Source organism: Procambarus clarkii, chromosome 91 (genome assembly GCF_040958095.1).
Source record: "Procambarus clarkii isolate CNS0578487 chromosome 91, FALCON_Pclarkii_2.0, whole genome shotgun sequence".
Classification (NCBI taxonomy): domain Eukaryota; kingdom Metazoa; phylum Arthropoda; class Malacostraca; order Decapoda; family Cambaridae; genus Procambarus; species Procambarus clarkii.
Window position 1 is genome coordinate 11,356,296 of NC_091240.1, and position 20,985 is coordinate 11,377,280.

The following is a 20,985-nucleotide window of genomic DNA, read 5'->3' on the forward strand; positions in this document are numbered from 1 at the left end:
GAGAAGAAAAGAAAAAAATTGATGCATATTCAGTGGACTAATACTATTAGTGTCAGAAAATATTTGGCAACCATATATCTAGTAATTGGCTTGGAATGACCCCCAAGTTGGGAAAGTTGGGAATGTCAGTGGAGCTACAATGAGATTAGTGCTAGACTATGCTATAATTTACCTGAGGGCCACTGTGTCTATAGAGGCCTCGACGAGGACAGGAATATGGCGGTTTATCAAAGGTCTCCCATTTGTTCTGATGAGTTTTATCCAAGGAAGGGAACTATCAGGGGAAAGCGCCAAGCCATTACGACTATATTACACTGGGAAGGGGGTCAGGATAAGGATTTGGGATGGGACGGTGGGAAAGAAACGGTGCCCCAACCACTTGGACGGTCAGGGTGAGTTTTATCCAGATAGATATTGAATTGCAGAAATATTTACGGCTTCGGCGGGTAGGCAGTTCCATGGGTGGAAATGCTGGAGAACTATATGTAGAGTACATTGTCACTTAACTGACATGGTCAAAATAATCCGGAATATTAGAACAATTAAGCAATTTTGGCCACCAGGTCCTATTGGTTCTATTGTTAGAGGGGTGGAACCCCTCTAATGACCCCCCCCCCCAACCTCATCTGCGAAAGGTGGCTGACGGTCCCGCCCCCCCCCACCCCCTAAGATCTCTTCACTTGAGAGATGCTTGAAGTGGTTGTGTGTGTGTGGGGGGGGGGGGGATGACGGGGACATTTTGGGGAGAAAGTTGGAGACGGGGGAAATAGTCATTTTAATTGTATTTTTTTTTCATGGATCTGGAAGGAATCCAGGAAAAGAAGAAATGGTTTTATGCATATGGGTTTAAAGGGAGATATTAGAAGGAAGGAAGGGGTCAAGTGTCATTGCAGTAGTTAAGTGAGAGGAAGGTGGGGCCCAGGAGCTGTGTATGAGGAGGTGGCCGTTAGAGCGGGTTGGGCCGCCGCGCAGCACCGGGTCACCTACACCACTCTCCCTACACAACCACTCACCCACCAATTCCAGTTTGTACAAACGCTATTTGTTTCCAAATATATCCTGTCGCCACTATTTAACTAACATTTGTCTGCGCGTCATTTAATAATGGTGTATGATGATGGTGAGAATGTGTAATAAAGTAAGGTTGTATGAGGGAGGAGGAGCGGCCCCAGCGTCCCCCAGCACAGCCTCCTGTAGGGGTCCCTCCTCTCTGGCCTGCTGCAGCTGCTGCTCTGTCTCCTCCTGTCCTCCTCACCATTGTCTCAGACTCAGGTACACTCAATCAACTAAGTGGTACACCTTTCTTCGTGGTGATCGGAGGCCGTTTTCAAGGTGACGCTTAGTGTACATGGGCCATACGTGAGACCTTGCCCGTGTACCTAACTGTACTCTCTTATGTCCGCTCGTGTGAGAGTTGAGCTTCAGCTCTATCGTCTCGAAACTCTTGACTCACCAGGTGTGCAAGTTCCTGAGCCAATTATGCTTGTTGGAACTGTATGGAGTCTGTCACCTTACTAAGTATTTTAACTACTCGCCGTTTTACATCTGTTTACTACTCGTGACACAAAGTGCTTTGAAGTGTCTCCGTGGCACATTTGGTTACTCAGTTTCCAGGTGTGTTCTCTTGTGCAAGTAGCACCTGTGTAGAGACCATATGTGGCTCCTTACTGGCCTCCTGCAGGTATAGCTTCAGTGTCTTGCTGCTGCATCACCTGCAACCTGTGCTCCTCGGGGCTACTCTTGCACGCTTCACTAATTACAATGTTGATTGTGTAGGAAGATAAGTTTGGGTAAAATATTTCTGCTTGTAAGTAGAAATGTTTGGGTTAGGTAAGGCTAGGATAGGTTAGCTTACGTTACGTTACACTACGTTAGGGTTAGGTAAGGTAAAGTAAGGTTTGGCTCCGTTACACTATGTTGCTCAATGTTAAGTAGGTATTAAACAAGGCTGATAGATTGAGGATGCTGTATTGACCTTTGATATTACATTCCTATGATGGATCATTCACATAGGTTACTGTTCTTCATATTGGGATATCTTTTTCCAGCGTTTCTTTTTTTTTTAACAGGTTGGAGTGACAAGATCTTTCTGAGGCACTGAGAATCAGAGACAAAGTGATGTAGCATGGTGGAAAATTATAATCGTCAGTTGATTTTTGTGTAGTGGAAATTGTGCTGTGTTGAAAATGAGCACTACCTCAGATACCATGGACCAAGTAAATCAGGAACTAAACGAGCTAGATAGTGAGGAAAACCAGTCGGACCAAAATGGTATTGTATCAGAGGAAAAGGAAATTTTGCAAAAGAAATTAGAACAGTTACAAGCTTTGTACGAGAGTACGAAACATGAGCTGGATTCCACCAGAGAGGTAAGAAGATCTTGAGAAGAAAATGCTGTCTGCTATGATAGACTGCATGTCGTTGTTATCTGTTAGCCAAAGTACAGTACAGTACTGTATAAGGAAAGCACACTACACCACCTCCCTTACCATCTTAACTCACCCATCATATCAGAGTTGATGCATTATAATTTTCTGGCAAGTAATCTTGTATGAACGTTTACATGGGTATTTGTGCTTGTAGATTTTTGAATTACATTTTTATATTTAAACTTTAATGAGGTCTGGGGACTATGCCAAATGATAAGAAATTTATTATTATACTGAATGCTGTGTATCAAGTAGATGTTGTATATGATGACCACTCACTGCCTCAAACCACGGTAACTCAAATCTCTGGATAACTTGGCCAAAATCACAACCGAGTTTGACCATCTCTGTACAGTATAATTAGGCTTGCAGTGAATGCATTTCTGGCTTACTCTCAACCTAGCTTGATGGTTTGAGGCTTTCCACTTACCATTGGATATGGAGTTTTAAGGCATATTGTACTGCTATCTGAATGGGAGTTGGGTGGTAGACCACTTTATTTTGTTTTTGCTGCTTTCCTTCTTGCAGAATGTGGAGGCGTGGTGGGCCTTCTGCCTCTTCAGCATCTGCCTTCTGCATCTGTTACCATTGTGATGACTTTTCTTCCCTGGCTCTTCCTTGATCACTGTTTGATTGCTAATACTATTGCCTCATATTATTTGGCCTTGTTGGAACCACACTCACTTGTCTTTGAGAAGGATGTCTTTGCTCCCTTTCCAACGACTCTATCATTCTTTCAGCTTTTACCAGCTTGTGCTCCTTTATTACCTTCCTGTTCTTTAGATAGTTTTTGAAGTTGTTGTCTTCTCAATTTTGGGTTCCTCTCTCAGTTGAGGACTTACATGGAAGCTGTTCTGTGATTGGGTGCACTACTGTACTTCTTCAGGTTCATGCCTTGTTTGTCAACCCTGTGTCTCATCAATTGTGTGAAGACTTTGTTCTCCCAGACCATCTGTAAGATGGTTCACTTCAGGAAGCCAGCAGTTTATTCTTGCTCTGATGATGATTGGAAGTTTACTGCTCTGGTGGTTTTCTTTCATAATACTGTATGTTCACAGCTAATATCCTGGCTTGAGACTTATGGCTCTCCATCAGGGTGGGACATTATACTTTTTAATGGATGTCCCTCAGATATTCTTGTGTTGGTTTTAGGTGTTTCGTGCACAGCTGATGTACTGCTGAGTCGCTCTCTTCTGCAGTCCTCTCTTACAGATAAGCCATGGTTGATGAAAACTGAACAATAACCTGAAAAGTAATCCCTAAACTGCTCTTATTTATTTATCCCTAAACTGCTCTTATTTATTTATCCCTAAACTGCTCTTATTTATTTATCCCTAAACTGCTCTTATTTATTTATCCCTAAACTGCTCTTATTTATTTATCCCTAAACTGCTCTTATTTATTTATCCCTAAACTGCTCTTATTTATTTATCCCTAAACTGCTCTTATTTATTTATTTAACTTAACAATAACCTGAAAAGTAATCCCTAAACTGCTCTTATTTATTTATTTAACTTTCAACAATTTATGGCTATTTACCAGTGGGCTATTTAACTTTTCAACACCCACAGGTGTGCAAAAAAAAAAATCCTCATATAAAAGTGTTCATTTGTGTTGTCTGATCACGGGAAAAATAATAAAAAAAAATCGTGTGGCATATTTTGGTCGCAATACGACGGGGAAGTCTGGCAAAAAAGAGGCATTGACAGAGCAAGTGCCGGAGGCGGTCTGCTTCGCCCAAGCTGTCAGGTGGGAGTTGCTCAGAGATATTACAGTATTACCTAATTATTTCAATGTCTTTGATTGATTTTTTCTTAGTTTTTTTGCAGTAATATTATTCAATAGTGTGTAGTGTGATATATTTATATAATAAAATGTGTGAATCATTGCTGTACTCAAAATTATGGTGTGCATATTATTGATTCAATTATTATGTTCATAAAACAATGAACAAATACTTTTGCAGTTATTACACTATATACGCAGGTTATATATAAGTATCTGCATGTTTTGTTCGCAATAACGAACCACTAAGTTGATATGGTGAGTCAAAAAGCAACGAGGAGTGGCCACCACACACCAGCCACCCACTCACCGCCACTCCCTCCCTCTTACAGATAAAAACACCTAACTTGCCAACATCCTTTTCCCACCATACTGTTTTTGCTTTTATTCGCTATATACAGACATTATATATAAGTATCTACATGTTTTGTTCACCATAACTGTTCAACTAAGCTGGTATAGTGCCCAAAGTGCATAGTGGCCACCCTTACACAGCATGACAAGTCAGGATGATGATTCCACCTCCCTCACCAAAATGGCTTCTCCCAATACTCCTTTTGCTGTTATATATAACGTGTATATATATACTGTATATTGTAATAAGTATCTAGATATGTGTTCACCATAATGAACCACTAAGTTGGTATGCTGAGTTAAAAAGCAGCAAGGAGTGGCCGGCACACCAGCCAACCAGCCACTGGCTGTCACTCCCTCCCTCACCTCATCTGACTCGCCAACATTCTCCTCCCACCATACTGTTTTTGCTTTTATTCACTATATACAGACTATATATATAAGTATCTGCATGTTTTGCTCACCATAGCAAACCACTAAGCTGATATAGCAAGTGCAGACTGCAACCGGTGGCCACACAGATTCGGCAGACGACGCTACAGCTCTCCCACCATCAACAATACTCCTCCCACAGCACAGTGCAAATTATCACAACAATCCTGCTATTATCAGAATACTGGTCAGTTATATCAGTCAGGGGTCTTCTGTAATACAGTACTATCATCGCTAAATAATACCAGTTGCATATATTTTTTACTTTTTAGGCGATGCTGTGGTCACAAGCTGAACAGCAGTGCTGTGAGTCCATGCTGCGTGTGCCAGCCTTGGTGGCTCACTCAGTACTGAGGTCCTCACACCTGGGAATGTTGCCCACGAATTTTTTTTAAAATGGCGTCTGTTTACAAGAGCCGCGAGGAAGGTGATGTGAACCCCGTGTATCCGCGGGCTGTTTAAATCTTGCGTAGTACTGTACTCCAAAACTTCATATGTAGTGATGCACACTTTTGCGTCAGTTACTCAAACCTTCATATGCAGTGTTGCGCAGTTTAAGGGTTAATGTGTAGCAGAAATCAACTACTGTACTGTATATGGATATATATTTATGTGCAAGGAAAGTTTAAAGTTTATATTTCAAATTTGGGAAGTATATATCGTATAGTACAATATAGAAATTTTCATAATAACCCAAATAAGTTTTATTGTAAAGATGCAAAGTCCTCTTATTTCTTTATAATTGGTATGGGAGAAATTCATCAGTCTCTGGTACCTGTTTCTGAATTTGATTCTCATAATTGGTTACAAAAATTTATTAGTTTTATTTAGTATTGTATAATTGACCATATTCATTTTCAGTCTTCTGTGTGGATTGTAATAAAGTGTCAAATTAGGTTTAAATTCATTAGTGAGGTCAGACATCAGGGAACCTCTACCTGCCCCCCCTCCTCCCATGTAATGTAATGTCCCTCTTTACCTCGCCACCCTCATGTTCATCCCACCTCACCTGACACCCTTCCCCCCCCCCCCACCCCTCCCCCACTCAAGAGCAGTTTTTCTTGGTTTGAGAGTTCATCCAGCAATGATTGGGGACCTGGTTGTAAACCGATGGGTGGGTTGTTTTCAAGGGAAAACTAATAGGTAAGGTTTTCCATGAGCTACGGCAAGGGAAAGCTCTCAGCCTGCTAATAGGAGTCATAAACCATCTTATCTACAGTACACACAGATTTGTTCATCTATCTACAGTATTCCTGTACCCACCTGTGTAAAAGAGATGTACCATCTTCATTTGTTGAGCATGCTCTAGTTATTGTTACCATTACAGGTATTAATAATTATTATTAACTTTTGTTGTCTTCTAAAGGCACTTACTAAGATGCAGTCAACACAAGGTGTAGCCACATGCAGCAGTGTGGAGACAGAGGAGAGCTGTATGTCAGAGTCTCACAGTCAAGACACTACTGAACACGACTCTAAACAGGTTAGTTCATATAGTTTCTATTAGTATGTGGTTTTGGAATGAATATATACAGGTTTTTGTCATATATATACAGAATGTATGGAAATGTGCACGAGAATTATTATTGCTGTCAGGTTTCATTGCTTACTTGCATTTTGTTTTTTTGGAATGGCATAAAAATACACCTAGGATTATTTTAAATGTGAGAACCAAATTTAAAATAGAAAAATAATAAAATATGCAATACTATACAGTATTGTGCAGTTTTTGTTTCTGTAGTATAAATGTTTTTGTAATTTTGGTAATGTGGCTTTTAGGTCAGGTTTAATTATGATGGAATATTAGCTTGAGGAGAAACAAGGTGAAATATAAATTAAAATTTTACAGAGTAAATTTTTTGTGCTGTAATGAGCATTTTTCTAGTTAGCCTATATTTTTTACTTTTAGATTCCTACTAGTACACCCCCACGGAAAAGTACCTACAAGATATTTGTGGGAAATCTCAGTGATTATACGACTCGGTCAGATCTGCGGAAACTTTTTGAAGGCTGTGGCACAGTAGTTGAGGCAGATATTGTGAAAAATTATGGCTTTGTGCACATGGAAACTGAAGAGGAATGTCAGGCAGCAATTGACACTCTTGATGGCCATGTACTACATGGAAAGGTAGGCATTCATAGCTTTTAGGCCTTATGATTTCAATGATATTAGTGTTATTACTGTAATTTACTGCTGTTTAAATGCTCTGGCTTCTTTGATGGAAATTGGATTATAGTACTGTACTTTCATTTGCTAAGTTATGACATAAATTCGTGTCATTGATCTACATATACTTTTTATTGTGTCTGCTTCAACATTTCTTACTTGTTACTAAGGTGTTGTCTAATGTGTACAGTATTAATTGTTGTGGAACACTTTTCTGTAGAAAATGGTGCAAGTTATGTGTTAATGGTGTAATAAGGTAAGGTAATTATGAGTGCAAAGCACTAAGCCAATAGCATTTGGACAGGGAGATGGGATAGGTAACAGCACAATCCTGGTTTGATATTAATGTAGGCTTTTGCCAGGGATGTTGTCACCTGGTTATTTAGTATACTGTACATGAATGCGATCATGAGGATGGTCAAGGTAATAATGTTAGAGGGGCTTTTAAACCCAAGTTTATAGGCTTATTATGAGTAATTTTGTATGTGGACGAAAGAAATGTTTTTGTGGTGGAGAGAAAAGGAATTTTGTTTGTGAAATGTGAATGGTGAAGTGCTGGAAGAGGTAGACCATGATAAATCAGAGATAAGTATGGTTTGAGTTGGGAAAAAAAGTGGCAGATGAAATTCAATATCTGGTTAGAAAAATAAAGATAATAGTAAATGAGACCAAAGGAATGCATGAAGTTTTAGTGCTATTTCTTATGTGTGACCTAGAGTTGATGATCGGGTATGAGCTTGAAAAATCTAAGGTCGGAGCAGTAGAAATGAATAAACTGAAAGGCATGGTTGTGAATGTGGTTATTTGGATTATTAGCAATGTCTACTGCATACACAGTAAAGTATAATCTGATGTTTAATCTGATTAATGTTCTGCCTAAATTTTTCATTAATGAGTTACTGTATTTACATTTTATTTTAGCCATTGGATGTAAAGGCCTCTACTGGGGTTAGGAAAAGTGCAAGTGACCAACAAGGCAGCGTGGATAACAGTGTGGTAAATGTCCCAGTATTTTGTGCCGTGTTGTTCGACTCGGTAGGATGACAGATAATATCAGCGTTAACTATGTTTCATGCTGTATGTTATTATATATTTAAACAAAATAATCATGAACTAATTTGAATCTCAAATGTCATTGCAAAGTATAATTATTCCATTTAAACAGAGTTTAAAGTTTATTACAGTATTTTATTTTGGGTTGTATTGATGCCATAACATTTTTTTTGTTTTTTATTACAACAAAGACATCTGCACGAAAAAGCACTTTCAAGATATTTGTTGGAAACCTCAGTGATTTTGCCACAAGCACAGATATCCGAGAAGTGTTTGAAACTTACGGTAGAGTTGCTGAAGCAGATGTTATGAAGAACTATGGTTTTGTTCATATGAAGGATGAAGAAGAGGGCCAAGCAGCTATCAGAGCACTAAATGGTCACATGCTTCGGGGAAAGGTAAGTGTATGGTGTTCATGAACTGTTAAGTCTCCCACTCATCTGAATGGGAGAGTTGGAGTTAAAAAAAAAATCAAATCTTATAGATGATGCTGCTGAGGTATATACTGTATCTTGTACACACACAAATCACAATAGCTTGATACATCAATTGAATAAATCCACAAGGGCCATGATGAGGATTCAAACCTGCGTCCAAGATGATCCTAGACACGCCTGAGTTGATTGCGCCACGCCATGGTAGTGCTGCTGCCCTCACATGGATCCCGCAGCTTCCCCGAGACACAAACCAGGGTTTTGCACAATTTCCCCATGCACCCAGGCTCTGTCTTAAAGCTGTTCTACCTCTTCGCCCTTACTTCAATACACACAGAAATCACAATAGCGTGATACGTCAAATAAACAAATCCACAAGTGCCGTGATGAGAGTTCAAACCTACATCTGGGATGATCCCAGATGCGCCTTAGTCGATTGGTTATCGATTCGCTTTAGTAGATTAAAACCCCAGTTTGTGTCAGGAGAGGCTGCGGGATTCATGTGAGGGCAGTAGCACTCTGGTTGCAATTCTTTTGACCATATCGCGGCGCAATTGACTAAGGCATGTCTGGGATCGTCCCGAAAGTAGGTTCAAACCCTCATCACGGCCCTTGTGGATATGTTTATCCGTATATTGTAAATTTAAAGCTTTTATTACTGATTTTAATAATTGTCAGACTAATTTAGAATAAGTTTAAGGCATTATTTCCAGAAATTGAGTGGTAATGAAGTGTTATAGTGGTGGTGGTATCATTGAGTGTAGATAGTATGATAACTGAGTATGTGTCATATTGGGTATCTTTAGCTTTTATGTTTCCTTTGTTTTATCTTTGGGCATAACTGTTTTTCAATGAAAGTGGTGAGTATGGATAGAATGATTGAGTAATTTTCACCTTGTTTCAGCCTATGGTTGTTGAGGCCTCTACTGGCACTAGGAAAAATGGTAACCAAATGCCAAAAATTTTTGTTGGCAATGTACACAGGGACTGCAGACGAGAAGAACTGAAAAGTCTGTTTGAAGAATATGGCAAAGTCATAGAAGTTGGCGTTCTTACTAACTATGCTTTTGTTGTAAGTTCATTTTTATACAAGTACTTAATTACTAGTATTAAAGTTGGTGCTTTCTACTGTATTTGAGTTGCAGATAATTATTGTATCTAGAGCAATATTTAAGTAAACATGAATACAGTATTTTAAATTCAAAGACATTTCGGCAATAATTTTTAGTTTCATTAAGAATATTGGTCAAAGAATCTGTCAAAATCCACTGATTAGTGGTGAAAACTGATTTTGTAGTCTTATTCAGACTTGTTATGGATGTTCAGTATCTTTTAAAAAGACTGATATTTTTCTTTGTTTAGATTCCTCTAGCATTAGGTATCATATATATTGGAAACTGTAGTCAAACTTAAAGGGATTGTATTGGTTTCCCTATTTGACCTATTTTGGTGTGTAAATAGTTCATTCTTTCAAAGCGACTAATGCTGACTCTCTTTGCTATTTCAGGGAGTAGTGTTTTATTTTGTGCTGTTCAATGGGCCTTGATGCTCCCTCTCCAATTCTCATTATCTTGCATTTATTTGAGTTAAACTGACTAGCAATTTTGTCAACCATTCCTTGAGCTTATAGACACAATGTTGACAGTCTTCCATTCATTTGGGATTAACCCCTTCATCTATTTAGGTGTTGTAGGAAGTGTTAGCATTGGTCTACTTAGCTTGGTAATGGCCTCCTTTATGATCCATTTGGAAAATTGTTCAGCTCCTTTCCAGCTTCTCTAATTGCTTCCTCATTTTCTCTGCTGCAACATTTGTGTTTGTAATCCTGTATGCCCTCCACCTTTCCTGTATGCTGGATGTGCACCCTTGATCATTCACTGTTGTCTTCCTATTGATATGACTGCACAAAAGTATTGGTTGTTTTTTTGCCCTCTGTAAGTAAAAATAAATTTGTCTTTTTTTTTTTTTATAGCAGCCATGCATCTTGTGTGTCGTACAGTCAGTGTATATTTTCCATTCCATTTTTCTCACTTTTTTTTTGCATTGAGGCACTATATTAAATCATGGGTTAATTTCTTTTTGATTGTAAAATACATATAGTACTGTATTGTGAATCAGTGATGCCTTCATCAATTGGAATAAAAAATCTACTTTGTTTTTAAACTTCTATTTTAATATCTAGCACATGAATGATGAAGCTGATGCCCAGAAAGCAATACGTGAGTTGGATGGGCATGAACTGCATGGACTACGCCTGACAGTCCAGAAGTCAACCTCCCGAGGTAGACAGCAAGGTGGAATGGGATATCAAGATTCAGGCTCCCGCTATTTGCCCGGAGACCGCGGGGGGCGAAGTCTTTTAAGCCGATATGAACCTTATCCCCCACCGCCACCACCTCATAGATATTCCAGGGAACGTATGATGCCACAAAGGGTCAGTGTCATATTTAAATAATTATTATAATTTACAAATGGGAAATGAGAAATGAACCCTTTACGTTCATCTCGTCAGATAAATTAACTTCAAAATTAATAAGAATAATTTGTTGTCTTTGTTCAGTCTATGAACATTAAAAATTACAGTATTGAATTGATTAATTTAAATGTTAGAGAAATGTTGGAAAAATAATGTTACAAGCTTCCATGTCTGATGTCATCATGCCTGATGTTATGATATGAAGCGAGTAAAGTTTTGTTGTTGTTTTGAAAAATAGACATTTAATTCATTTTTGCTTATAATTGTCTCCAGCACTGTTCAGCCTTTGATTTTGTAATTCCCTGGACTAAATTTTTTTCCAGTCATTTTTAACATGAACTGGAATAAAGAATATATTGTTCTACAAAATATCAGTTGAAGAATCATACATTACAGTTCATCAAGGGTTAAGAGGTGGGTTCAAGAGCTGAATCTCAACCTCTTCAAACACATCTAGGCCTAGGTGAAGTAAACATATAATGAGGGAGTTGCTTGCCTGTTGCCTTGCTGTGTCGTGCAGAGAAAGCAAGTAAGTGCTCTTTAGGGCCTCTAGCTAGAGAAAATGATGAAAAAACTAAGGCAACTGTTCAAATACAATAGTTAATTTGTGGCTTTAGTTCTATATTCAAGATTTACTCACCCATTTGGTCCATATAGTTGACTGTAAGTAGCTCAATGACATGTTTTATACTTTTTCTATGTATTGTTCTACAAGTGCTACATAAAGAGGAGGATGGAGCTGGGTTTATTTGCTGCAGGTATTAGTAAATAACTACACAAAATGGGCAAAAATAGTAAGATCTTTCAGAAAATGAAAAAATGTCAAGTGAACAAATCCATTTGCTGAGCTCAACTCTAATGTACTGTAACACACATTATTTTGGGTGTCAACATTCAAAGAGTATGGTGGTTTTAAAGTTTATTTAATATAGACTTGATTGCAGCAGTTAGATGTTGGAAATAAAATGATGTGTTGTTATAGCTAAGGCAAGGATGCTTGTTATGTGCTGCTGGTAGTCAGGTAGGACTTAGTGCTGACTGTGGCCGGAAACGGAGAACTTGTGTGAGGCCTGGAGTCGGGAGCAGAGCTTGAGCAAGTCTTTGGGTATAGCGTATAAAGGAGGGCGAGAGCATAGCACTTATACAAGAGCAGGATTGGAGAGATTGAATGCAGGGTCAGGGTGGGATTAGAGTGTTGGAATGCGGGGTTGAAAGCAGGTAGCTCAAATAAGGCCGGAATTAGCCGTCTGTTCTGTAGTAAGCCCTGTAGAGTCTTGTGTGATAGTTTGACCTAGATTAATCGAGTGTTACATCATATCTGATGAATGTTGATGGCATCGGAGATGATCCATGGTATATCCAAAGTGATTGTCATCGAACCACTATTGTAGCTAGATTGACGATGCTACATTACTGATCAGTTCATATCCATGCTTTGCCTGATCTTGTGTTGGACACAGTTTATTTCTGGCAAGTTGATCGTCATTTAGCCTCACGGGAAACAAGCTGGAGACTTTTGGCTTTCCTAAGTGATTTGTGGAATGTTGGGAACATTAATTAATATAATTACAGATGTTATTAATGGTTAGTGAATATGAATTTGTTTCCTCCCGGTGGTTCATTGTCTGAACCGGGAGGGTTCGCTGCAGTCCTTGGCTCTTTGGCGCCGGCGCTTCAGGTGACTTGTCTGCTGAGTTCTCGGGGTTTGGCTCTCCTGGCAGTTCACATGCAGGGAGTGTCCAACGTCTTGGCCGATGGCCTGTCTCGTTTCGTTCCCCTCTCCACGGAATGGATGGTCAACGCCGACTCCTTCCGTTGGCTTTGCCAGACATTTGGATGCCCCAAGGTGGACCTTTTCGCGTCTGCGTTGTCGCTGCGCCTTTCACTGTGTAGCATCCTTTCTCGACTGCGAGGCCGTCCAGGTCGACGGCTTTCGGCAGGACTGACCGAGGTGGGGGTTCCTGTACCTCTTTTTCCCAGTTCAGCTGTTGCTCCAGGTCCTGACTCGCTTGGAGACTTACCAAGGGAGAGTTGTCCTCTTGACCCCCTTGGTGGCCGGCCCAGCCGTGGTTTCAGGCGCTGCTTGCTTAGTGTCCGAACCCGGAGGTTTTCCCGCGGCTCCGCCTCTTCCAGCAGATCGGACTGGTACGTCACGTGAATGGTTCGATCTTCTCCTCGAGTCTTCGCGTATGGTATTTTTGACTCGAGTTTATCACCACCTCTATGGTGATCAGGTGTCTTCCTTATTAGTGTCCCACCTGCGGGCTTCGCCTCGGCGGCAGTATGAAGTTTCCTGGCGGTCCTTCTGGTTCTTTTTACATCTTCATCGTTGTACTTCGCTGTCTGTTAGGGAGGTGTTGTCCTTTCTCTCTTGGTTGTTCCAGGACCGTCTCCTTATGCCTAACACTGTCGCCTCGTATTGTGCGGCGCTGGCGGAGCCGCTTCAGCTTGCTTTCAGTATTGATGTCACGTCTTCACCATTTTGCAAGCTGTCTCGGGCGTTGTTTTACCTCTATCCTGCTCATGCGCCGCCTGAGCCGTCTTGGTCTTTGGACAGAGTGCTCTTTTTTCTGTCTTCTCATTTTGTTGTGGCCCCTTCGGTTCCTGATTGTTGTTCGAAGGCTCTTTTCCTGTTGGCATTGGCCTCTGGGGGTCGGGTTGGTGAGCTTCATGCTCTCCTCTGGCACAGAGGTTTCTGCTCCTTCAGTCGGGGAGATCGGTTTGTTTCGTCTGCAGCCTTCTCCTTTACTGGCGAAGAATGAGACTGCGGCTTTCTGGAGGGGACCTTGGGTTGTTGATGCTTGGTTGGTTAGGCCGGGGGTGCATCATGTTTTGTGTCCGGTTGCGGCTCTCCGCCGTTATTTGCGTGCCACGGCTTCTCTGTCCATGGACTCGCTTTGGGTTGATCCGGTTTCCCTTCTTTCCTGTTCGAGGGTGCGGGTCTCCCAGGTCGTCCGCAGTGTTTTTAAGGCTAGCCTGCGGTCTATCCCTGTGCCCATTACGTCCGCAAGTTCGTAGCTCTTGCCGCCATCTTCGGCAATATGTCCTGGGCTGACATTCGGGCGCGGAGATTTTGGCGGCCACGGATGCAGCGAGTTGTCTCAACTTCGGGTTGAGGAGTGAGCAACTACCGCCTTCCGGGTAAGTCCCTATTATTTCCTCTGTGGGTACTTAGCTCCGGGGAGCCGTAGGGGCTCCCCCCAGAAAACCAGCGTTTCATGTAATGAAACGCCTTTTTTCTGGGTGAGTCCCTGAGGCTCCCCCGCATCCCTCCCTCCCTCCGGTCGGCGGTTTTTCGCGTGATTTGACATCCAGCCTCAGAACTGGGGTGTGGATCGTTGGGGTGGTGGGTCTGGGGCTCCCCCTTTCCCCTCCCGGGGAGCGGGGAGCTGCGCAGACAGCGACGCGACAATGGGTGACGTCATTCTAATTTGCTCGTTTTTGTTTGGGGAGTTCTATCCACTCGTTCGGCTTTTGGTTGCAATTTTCACCAGAATAGGGGTTTGTTTTGGGACACTTCCTTCGGACCTTCCTTCCACTTGGGACCTTTCTGGGTGCCTAACCCGGTCGATGGCAGACATAAAATGCTTCCAATCACACGGGGGGTTTCTATAGGCCATTGCTTCCCTTGCCTCTTTAGAAAGGGCCAGATTCTGGCTCGTGGTCCCCGGTAGGCCCACAGAATTTCATACACATGACTGATGCCAAAGTCTGACATTAGCATATCAGCCTAGTAAGCTCCGGGGAGCCTCCGGGACTCGCCCAGAAAAAGGCGTTTCATTACATTCAACGCTGGTTTTTTAGGTTGACTGTAGTTATAGACTCAGATGTTTGTGGTGGTGATTTTATAAAAGCAATTATTTATTGATTTGCACTTTATAGGAGTGGTTTTGTATTTAAGTAAACACAATTCAATACATTTGACCAAGTTTCTGAACCTGTTACATGCTTAGGAACTGAATGCCTTTTAATAAATAGAACTTACAAAAAACACTTTTTGTAAAGTAATTTGCCAAGGAAGCAAGTAAATTAATGTGCTATAAATTATGAAGCTAGTAAAACTGCAATGGTTCCTAACGTCTGCTAATTAACTGTGATGTTGAAGTGCCCATCACAATTTCTTTAAAACTAGGTAATCTGGCCATTGGGGAAACATTGTCCAAGCTTAATGGGTCTTAAATTATGAATAATTTAAAAAATATGTTTTACTTGTTTTGCATCAACTTTAGTTCCAAACTTTTTTGCCCAACATCAGGATCTTATTTCTGGACTACTATATTGCAAGGAAAAATAATATTCCAATAAATATAATTATGAAATTAAATACTTGCATAAGTAGGCACTTGGAGGATACCTAGTGAATTTAATGAGTGATATTGTTGAACAAATTATTTTCCCAGTTATCTGTGGTGGGTTCCAGGAATATTTCTACTCCCAAGGCTCAGCCTGATACTTGGAGTATTGTGTTACAGTAACTCTTACAGTATTTGACACAATTATTTGTATTAATAACCTCTCTTTTTCAGGATATGTATGAACCACGTCTTCCTCCTCTTCCGCCTGATTACCTACAGTTTAGTAGACTTGCAACTTCATCTCGGTAAATATCAGGAGTCATTTGCTTTCTGAACTGTTGTGAGTTTTATTTTACCAACAACAAGTAATTTCCTGTAAGGAAGGCTCGGTATATTCTTGATTGGGTTCAAGTGCTAGGAAAGGCTAGTTTGGAAACACAAACGATCCAGAGAATGACAGAGTGACATACAGCATTGTACCAGGATGTCATGAAATTAGATTCTGCTCAATGTAACATGGCTATGAGGTGGTTTCCTATTATTAGTTACAGCTTGTTCCTCACAATATTAGGTAAGCACTCTACTTCCCTCCCATCTCCCACACCCCACTACCACCCCATCCACTGCAGCATTATGCCTGACCTGAGTTGAGGGTTTACAACAAATATAGATTTTCTGTTTTTGTTGGTCAGTGACCTAGGTAAAACGGTGAGTAGAGTGCCTCAGTTACACAAGGTGTTTGTATTCCTTCATTGTTTTGTTTTAGTTGTCACACACATTGTGTGGTATTAGGTAATAAAAAGCCTTTAGAAAGTTTTATGGCAAAGCTAGCCATTTTTTTATTTTTTTTTATTTTTTGCAATCTGTTTCTTATTTGAAATTGATTTAAAGCCTTCATTGATATAGTATCCATTTAAAACTTTAGTCATATAGGATTAAACCTGTATATTTTGTATATGTATAAACCTCCTGTTTGTCTTTTTACATGAAGAAAGGGTCAACATTTTGTCATTTGCCAGTGGTCAGATTTTCCTCCGGTACTAAGTCATGTGTTCCTGCACGAGGGTGTGGTCATAACAACAGGCTCTAGGTACACTCATATTCTGCAAGCTTTTTTTTCTTTTCTTGCTTGGGGTCATTTGTAGTTCCTTTTTTTTTTTATTCGTCTTTATTCCTTCCTGGGGTAGTTTATAGTTACTGAATTTCTTTTTATGTGGGAGTTTTGACCATGCATATTCTTAAAAATGTTTTTGTCAGGATATTGGTTGCCTATCATAGCTGTATCTCTCTTTGTAAATTCCACTAATTACTCTATCCTATTCAGATGATTTTCAAGTGTTTCTCCTAATGCACCTGTTACTTCACACCATATTTAACACTCCACAGCATCACATTGTTTAATCCATTCCATCACTAAAATGCTATACATTTTTTAAATAGCTCACACTAGATTTATTACTGTGTTTTTCTTCCCGAGGAGTAACTAGTAAGTAAGGATATCTCTTATTATCCGTTGTAATATTTCTCCATTTCATAACTTCTCAGGGATCCAACATCTGTATCCTGGGTATTTATTTTATCCAATATCCCTCTCTCCGTTGTTCCACATATCATACAAAATCTTTAACGACTGTGTTCCAGTCTTTAAGTGCATTTGAGAGGGATAATTGGCTTTTTTTTTTTATTACAACATTTTTGGTAATTTTCTTACACAAAGATGTATTTTGTCAACTGTTGTAGGTTTAAGTACAATTGTATATTAAAACAATTTTATGTAATTTAAATGTGATAAAACTCATGCATATTGTGGCTAACCACAGTCAAGCACTTCTTGTAAACTGCTTGATCAAACTCATTGACAGGTGAAAATCTTTATCTAATCTTTACCATCAGAACTTTCTCTGTTGGATTTGTCCTCTGTCACAACCCATACAAGTGTCAGCACCAAACTTAGCATCCCAACTCTAAAGTTGATAGTACTGTATCTATAGCTACTATAGATGAAATGTACAAAATATGGACTGGTGAATCTCTTATGAAAGTTCATTTTATACTATCGGATTCTAAAGGGAATAACAAAGTGAGAGTAGCCATAATCCTAATCTGTTCTTGGTCTAATGTATAAAATTAAGGCTAAGATATAGAGCCTAGGAAAAGTTAAGGTTTGTTGTTGCTTTCTCTCTGTCCTACAAAATTATTGCAAAAATATGACCTTTCCTGTGGTACAATAGTGCATATTTTGTACTTCTATTCATATTAACTATACAGTACTGTACTGTCAGATGAAAGATTTCAGCATCCTCACTCCCCAGCCATGATAATTTGTCTGCATCAATTTAACATTTTTATCTAAGCTAAGATAGCTCCTGTTCGGTTTGGTCTTGTCAGTAGTTCAGACTATTCTGGCTGGTAGATATCTTTCTACTTGCAGACAGTACATTTAAAAACAAAATTATTAAAATCCTCAAGTACTGGGAGGCAACACCACACCTGCGTGCTTTAGTGAATTAAGATCCACTTCAGGATCTTAATTCACTAAAGCATGCAGGTTATGGTTATGGAGAGATTTGATAGCATAATTTGTATTTGCTGTTATATTTAGGTCTAGGTTAAAAAAAATTGGGGAACCCTAGAAACAGGGAAATTAAATGTTATCTTAATTAATTAATAAGTTTCTAACATTAAGATATGTTTAAAAAATATAGATAACCAGAGCTAAAAGAGAATGTCTTTCCAAGGTTAAAGGTCAGATGCTCAGTGCTGGCCTTGCCCAACTTTGCAGGGTGAATGATCTCGGGTATGGGATGGACATTGGCTTTTCAAAGTCAGTCTTGTTAAGAAGGGTCAGGTCCAGTACCACCCCCCCCCCTCCTTCCTCCCTCTATAATTGGTATTTGTATTTATATATACAAGAGTTCTTACATTCTTGTTCTTGGTGAATCGGATACTTTTGATATCGTTCGCCTTATGCGTTTCTGTTCTCGTATTGGCATCCTTGGTGATATTTAGCGCCCTCTGATTATTCCGCACATTTGTTGATGCTACATAGCCTTTCCAGTTTGGTGCCTTCTTTTGATAATTACTTACTTAAATTCTTGTACAGCCACTAACACACAGCATTTCGGGCAGGTCCTTAATTTTAATATTCACCGGAATGGGACCCCGCCAAATCATTTAACAACCAGGTACCCATTTTACTGTTGGGTAAACAGGGGCTACAGTTAAGGATTTGTGGCCAGTAAATCCTCCCCGGCCAGGATATGAACCCAGGACAATGCGCTCACGAAATGCCAGGCGAGTGTCTTTCCAGTATGCCATGGGGACTGATAATCGGTGAAAGTTTGCTAGGAGAGTCCCTAGATTTCAAAGAATGTGATTTCAGCATTATATTCTCTGTGAGAAAGAAAGAGAATAGAGAAGAGAGAGAGGAGGATTGTCCAAAATTCTGATGAATGATGGAAGACAGGCAAAGTGGCGAACCATGCAAGAAGGCTCATCTCTTGTCGTGGCCAAGTCTGGTGGGAATGGTCTGAACATTGGAGCCTCCTACACTACTGTGATGTTTGTCGACTTAACAATATGTACAAAGCCAACATTCTTAAAGTTCTGCACCTGGCCCAACTTGGTGGACACCCAATAGTTGGCACCCGTGACACGAGGCTCTCGGCCATCATTTCGCTTTGGAACTGCCTTTCTCAAGAACATCACTCCATCAGCAATCATTCATTCCCAGGCTGACTTGCATTTGGTACTTGTTCACTTGACATCAGGTTGATACTTGGGAGATAAAGTCAGCTGATCACATGAAGGCTCTGGCACTCAGTTGGCTACCAGCTCAGCCTGTTACTTAGATTTAAATAAAGTTCATTCATTATAAAAAAGCTTAGGTTTCTAGGGGGGTAGACCTCATGTGGGCAGAGGTTGGATAACAGCCTTTTCTTGCAGTTTCACTAGGTGCCTCAACTGACAGCCCTTATGAACCCTAGTAATTTTTTTATTCTAAGATAAGGAAAAAAGGTAGAGGTGGGGGATGGGGTGAACTTAGATGCAACAGGATATGCCCTCGCCCTCAACTTAATGCACTAGATTCATAAACACTCTAATAATGGGAACTTTCACCATTACACCATTAACATTGGTTGTGTGGGGGTGTGTATTAGATTTGAGTGAGAAGTCTTATCAACTCGCCAGGATAAATGATCTTTTATCAGAGCTTCACTTTTTTCACTTTTATATATTTTTGTTTCAGCTACTCCCTTGGCCATACGTCTTTACATAGGTAAGTAAACTGTAGACAAGTTTTAACATTATACAGGGAACCTCAATATAATAAATGGTTTAATTTTAACTTTAGATTATGTAGCAATCATGGGGTATAGTTTGTAAGTTTGTTTCTTTATTTTCATTAGAATTAGATTTGATGTAAGGAGGGCACAAATTAGAACTAACTCGCCTCCCCTTCCTTGTTGCTGCAGTTACAACCCATCGGACCGTCGGCCGTACTAGCGCTCGTATGCCGGAAGCGCCGCTGCCGAACCTTCGATCATTGGTGCGGACACAAGTGTAGTGTCACTACTGTACTTGTAACTTGTGCTGTAATATATGCGTCGGCTCCGCCCGGATTATACCGCCGCCGTGGCCATGCCGTACCGTATTACTCTTAATGTGTTATGAACACATTTAGCCCATTCATGATATTCCCAGACAACATTTCCCTCTTATTACAGTTTAATTTTATTATGTTAGCATTCGGTTTTTTCGGTTAGGATTAGTTAGTGTTTATATTCCTATGAAATGTTATTTAGACTACATTGTATTGTGTGAATGGTAAGGTTTACTATAAATAAAAATCCAAATACAAAAAGGTTTTATTAATAATTTCCTTCCATTACCTACAAACAGTATTTATGTGGTAGTTTATTACTAGTTTGAAGAGTTATGTTATTTTGTAACACATTTTTTTTTAGTTTTAGCCTAAAGCTGCCAACTGGTGATTGAGTGGGCACCACCTCCATTTGAGTTTGTCAAATTTTTCAGTCCCTCCTGAAAGTACTATCACCTCTGTTTTATAGAAAGATAGTACTAATTAAAGTACTATCACCTCTGTTTTATAGTTATACTGTTTTATAATTTTCTTTAAAGGATTAATATTTCTGATTATGTTATATTCACACTTCCTGTGACAAGAGTCTTTGGTAATGGTCAGCCAACCCACTTGAGAGTTTAGTTTGACACTAATGACCAGAAGAGGAATTACACTTGGTTTATATCAGCATGCACAGTGATCACGGGACACTGCATACCAACACTAATATGACAATTGCTACTCTATTTCTCACCGTCATGTGAGTGTGATGACATCAGCCCAAAAAGGCGAGTAATAGCAAAGAGGCTATTATAATAAATATAAAGAACCCTAAACTACGAAATCCAAGAGAGTAATAGAGCGTCACCAGGGCAGGGCGAGGAACATAATATCTGATCTTAGAAAGAATGCCAACAGTTTTAGAAACTTTTTTTGCTATATTTAGAATGTGTCGCTGGAAATTCAGCTTGTTAT

General features: G+C 39.9%; 1 protein-coding gene across 11 annotated transcripts; it reads left to right on the plus strand.

Moving 5' to 3' along the window:
- Positions 1 to 890: 890 nt before the first annotated feature.
- On the plus strand, positions 891 to 20,289 carry LOC123774015 (RNA-binding protein lark). 11 transcript variants are annotated; one of them, XR_011225956.1, is made up of 12 exons: positions 891 to 1,025; positions 2,070 to 2,369; positions 6,367 to 6,483; positions 6,910 to 7,128; positions 8,089 to 8,163; positions 8,412 to 8,618; positions 9,559 to 9,726; positions 10,837 to 11,088; positions 11,527 to 11,659; positions 15,657 to 15,730; positions 19,675 to 19,704; positions 19,901 to 19,917. XR_011225956.1 is itself a non-coding variant. In XM_045768082.2 (11 exons), exons 2-11 carry the CDS (start codon positions 2,187 to 2,189, stop codon positions 19,929 to 19,931), a joined length of 1,356 nt encoding a protein of 451 aa, XP_045624038.1. In that variant the 5' UTR covers positions 891 to 1,025; positions 2,070 to 2,186; the 3' UTR covers positions 19,932 to 20,289. The 11 variants fall into 11 exon arrangements, 9 of the variants coding, with proteins under 9 accessions (XP_045624038.1, XP_045624045.1, XP_045624037.1 ...); XM_045768082.2 differs by lacking the exon at positions 11,527 to 11,659 and having other exon boundaries at positions 19,901 to 20,289; XM_045768081.2 differs by lacking the exons at positions 891 to 1,025; positions 11,527 to 11,659 and adding an exon at positions 1,133 to 1,272 and having other exon boundaries at positions 19,901 to 20,289.
- The last annotated feature ends 696 nt before the right edge of the window (positions 20,290 to 20,985 follow it).

Bases quoted from the DNA above. Each gene is read 5' to 3' on its own strand.
- LOC123774015 (XM_045768082.2), top strand. From the start codon at position 2,187: ATGAGCACTACCTCAGATACCATGGACCAAGTAAATCAGGAACTAAAC. The intron at 8,164-8,411 runs GTAAATGTCCCA...ATTACAACAAAG, and splicing joins GCAGCGTGGATAACAGTGTG to ACATCTGCACGAAAAAGCAC. The intron at 19,705-19,900 runs GTAAGTAAACTG...TTGTTGCTGCAG, and splicing joins GGCCATACGTCTTTACATAG to TTACAACCCATCGGACCGTC.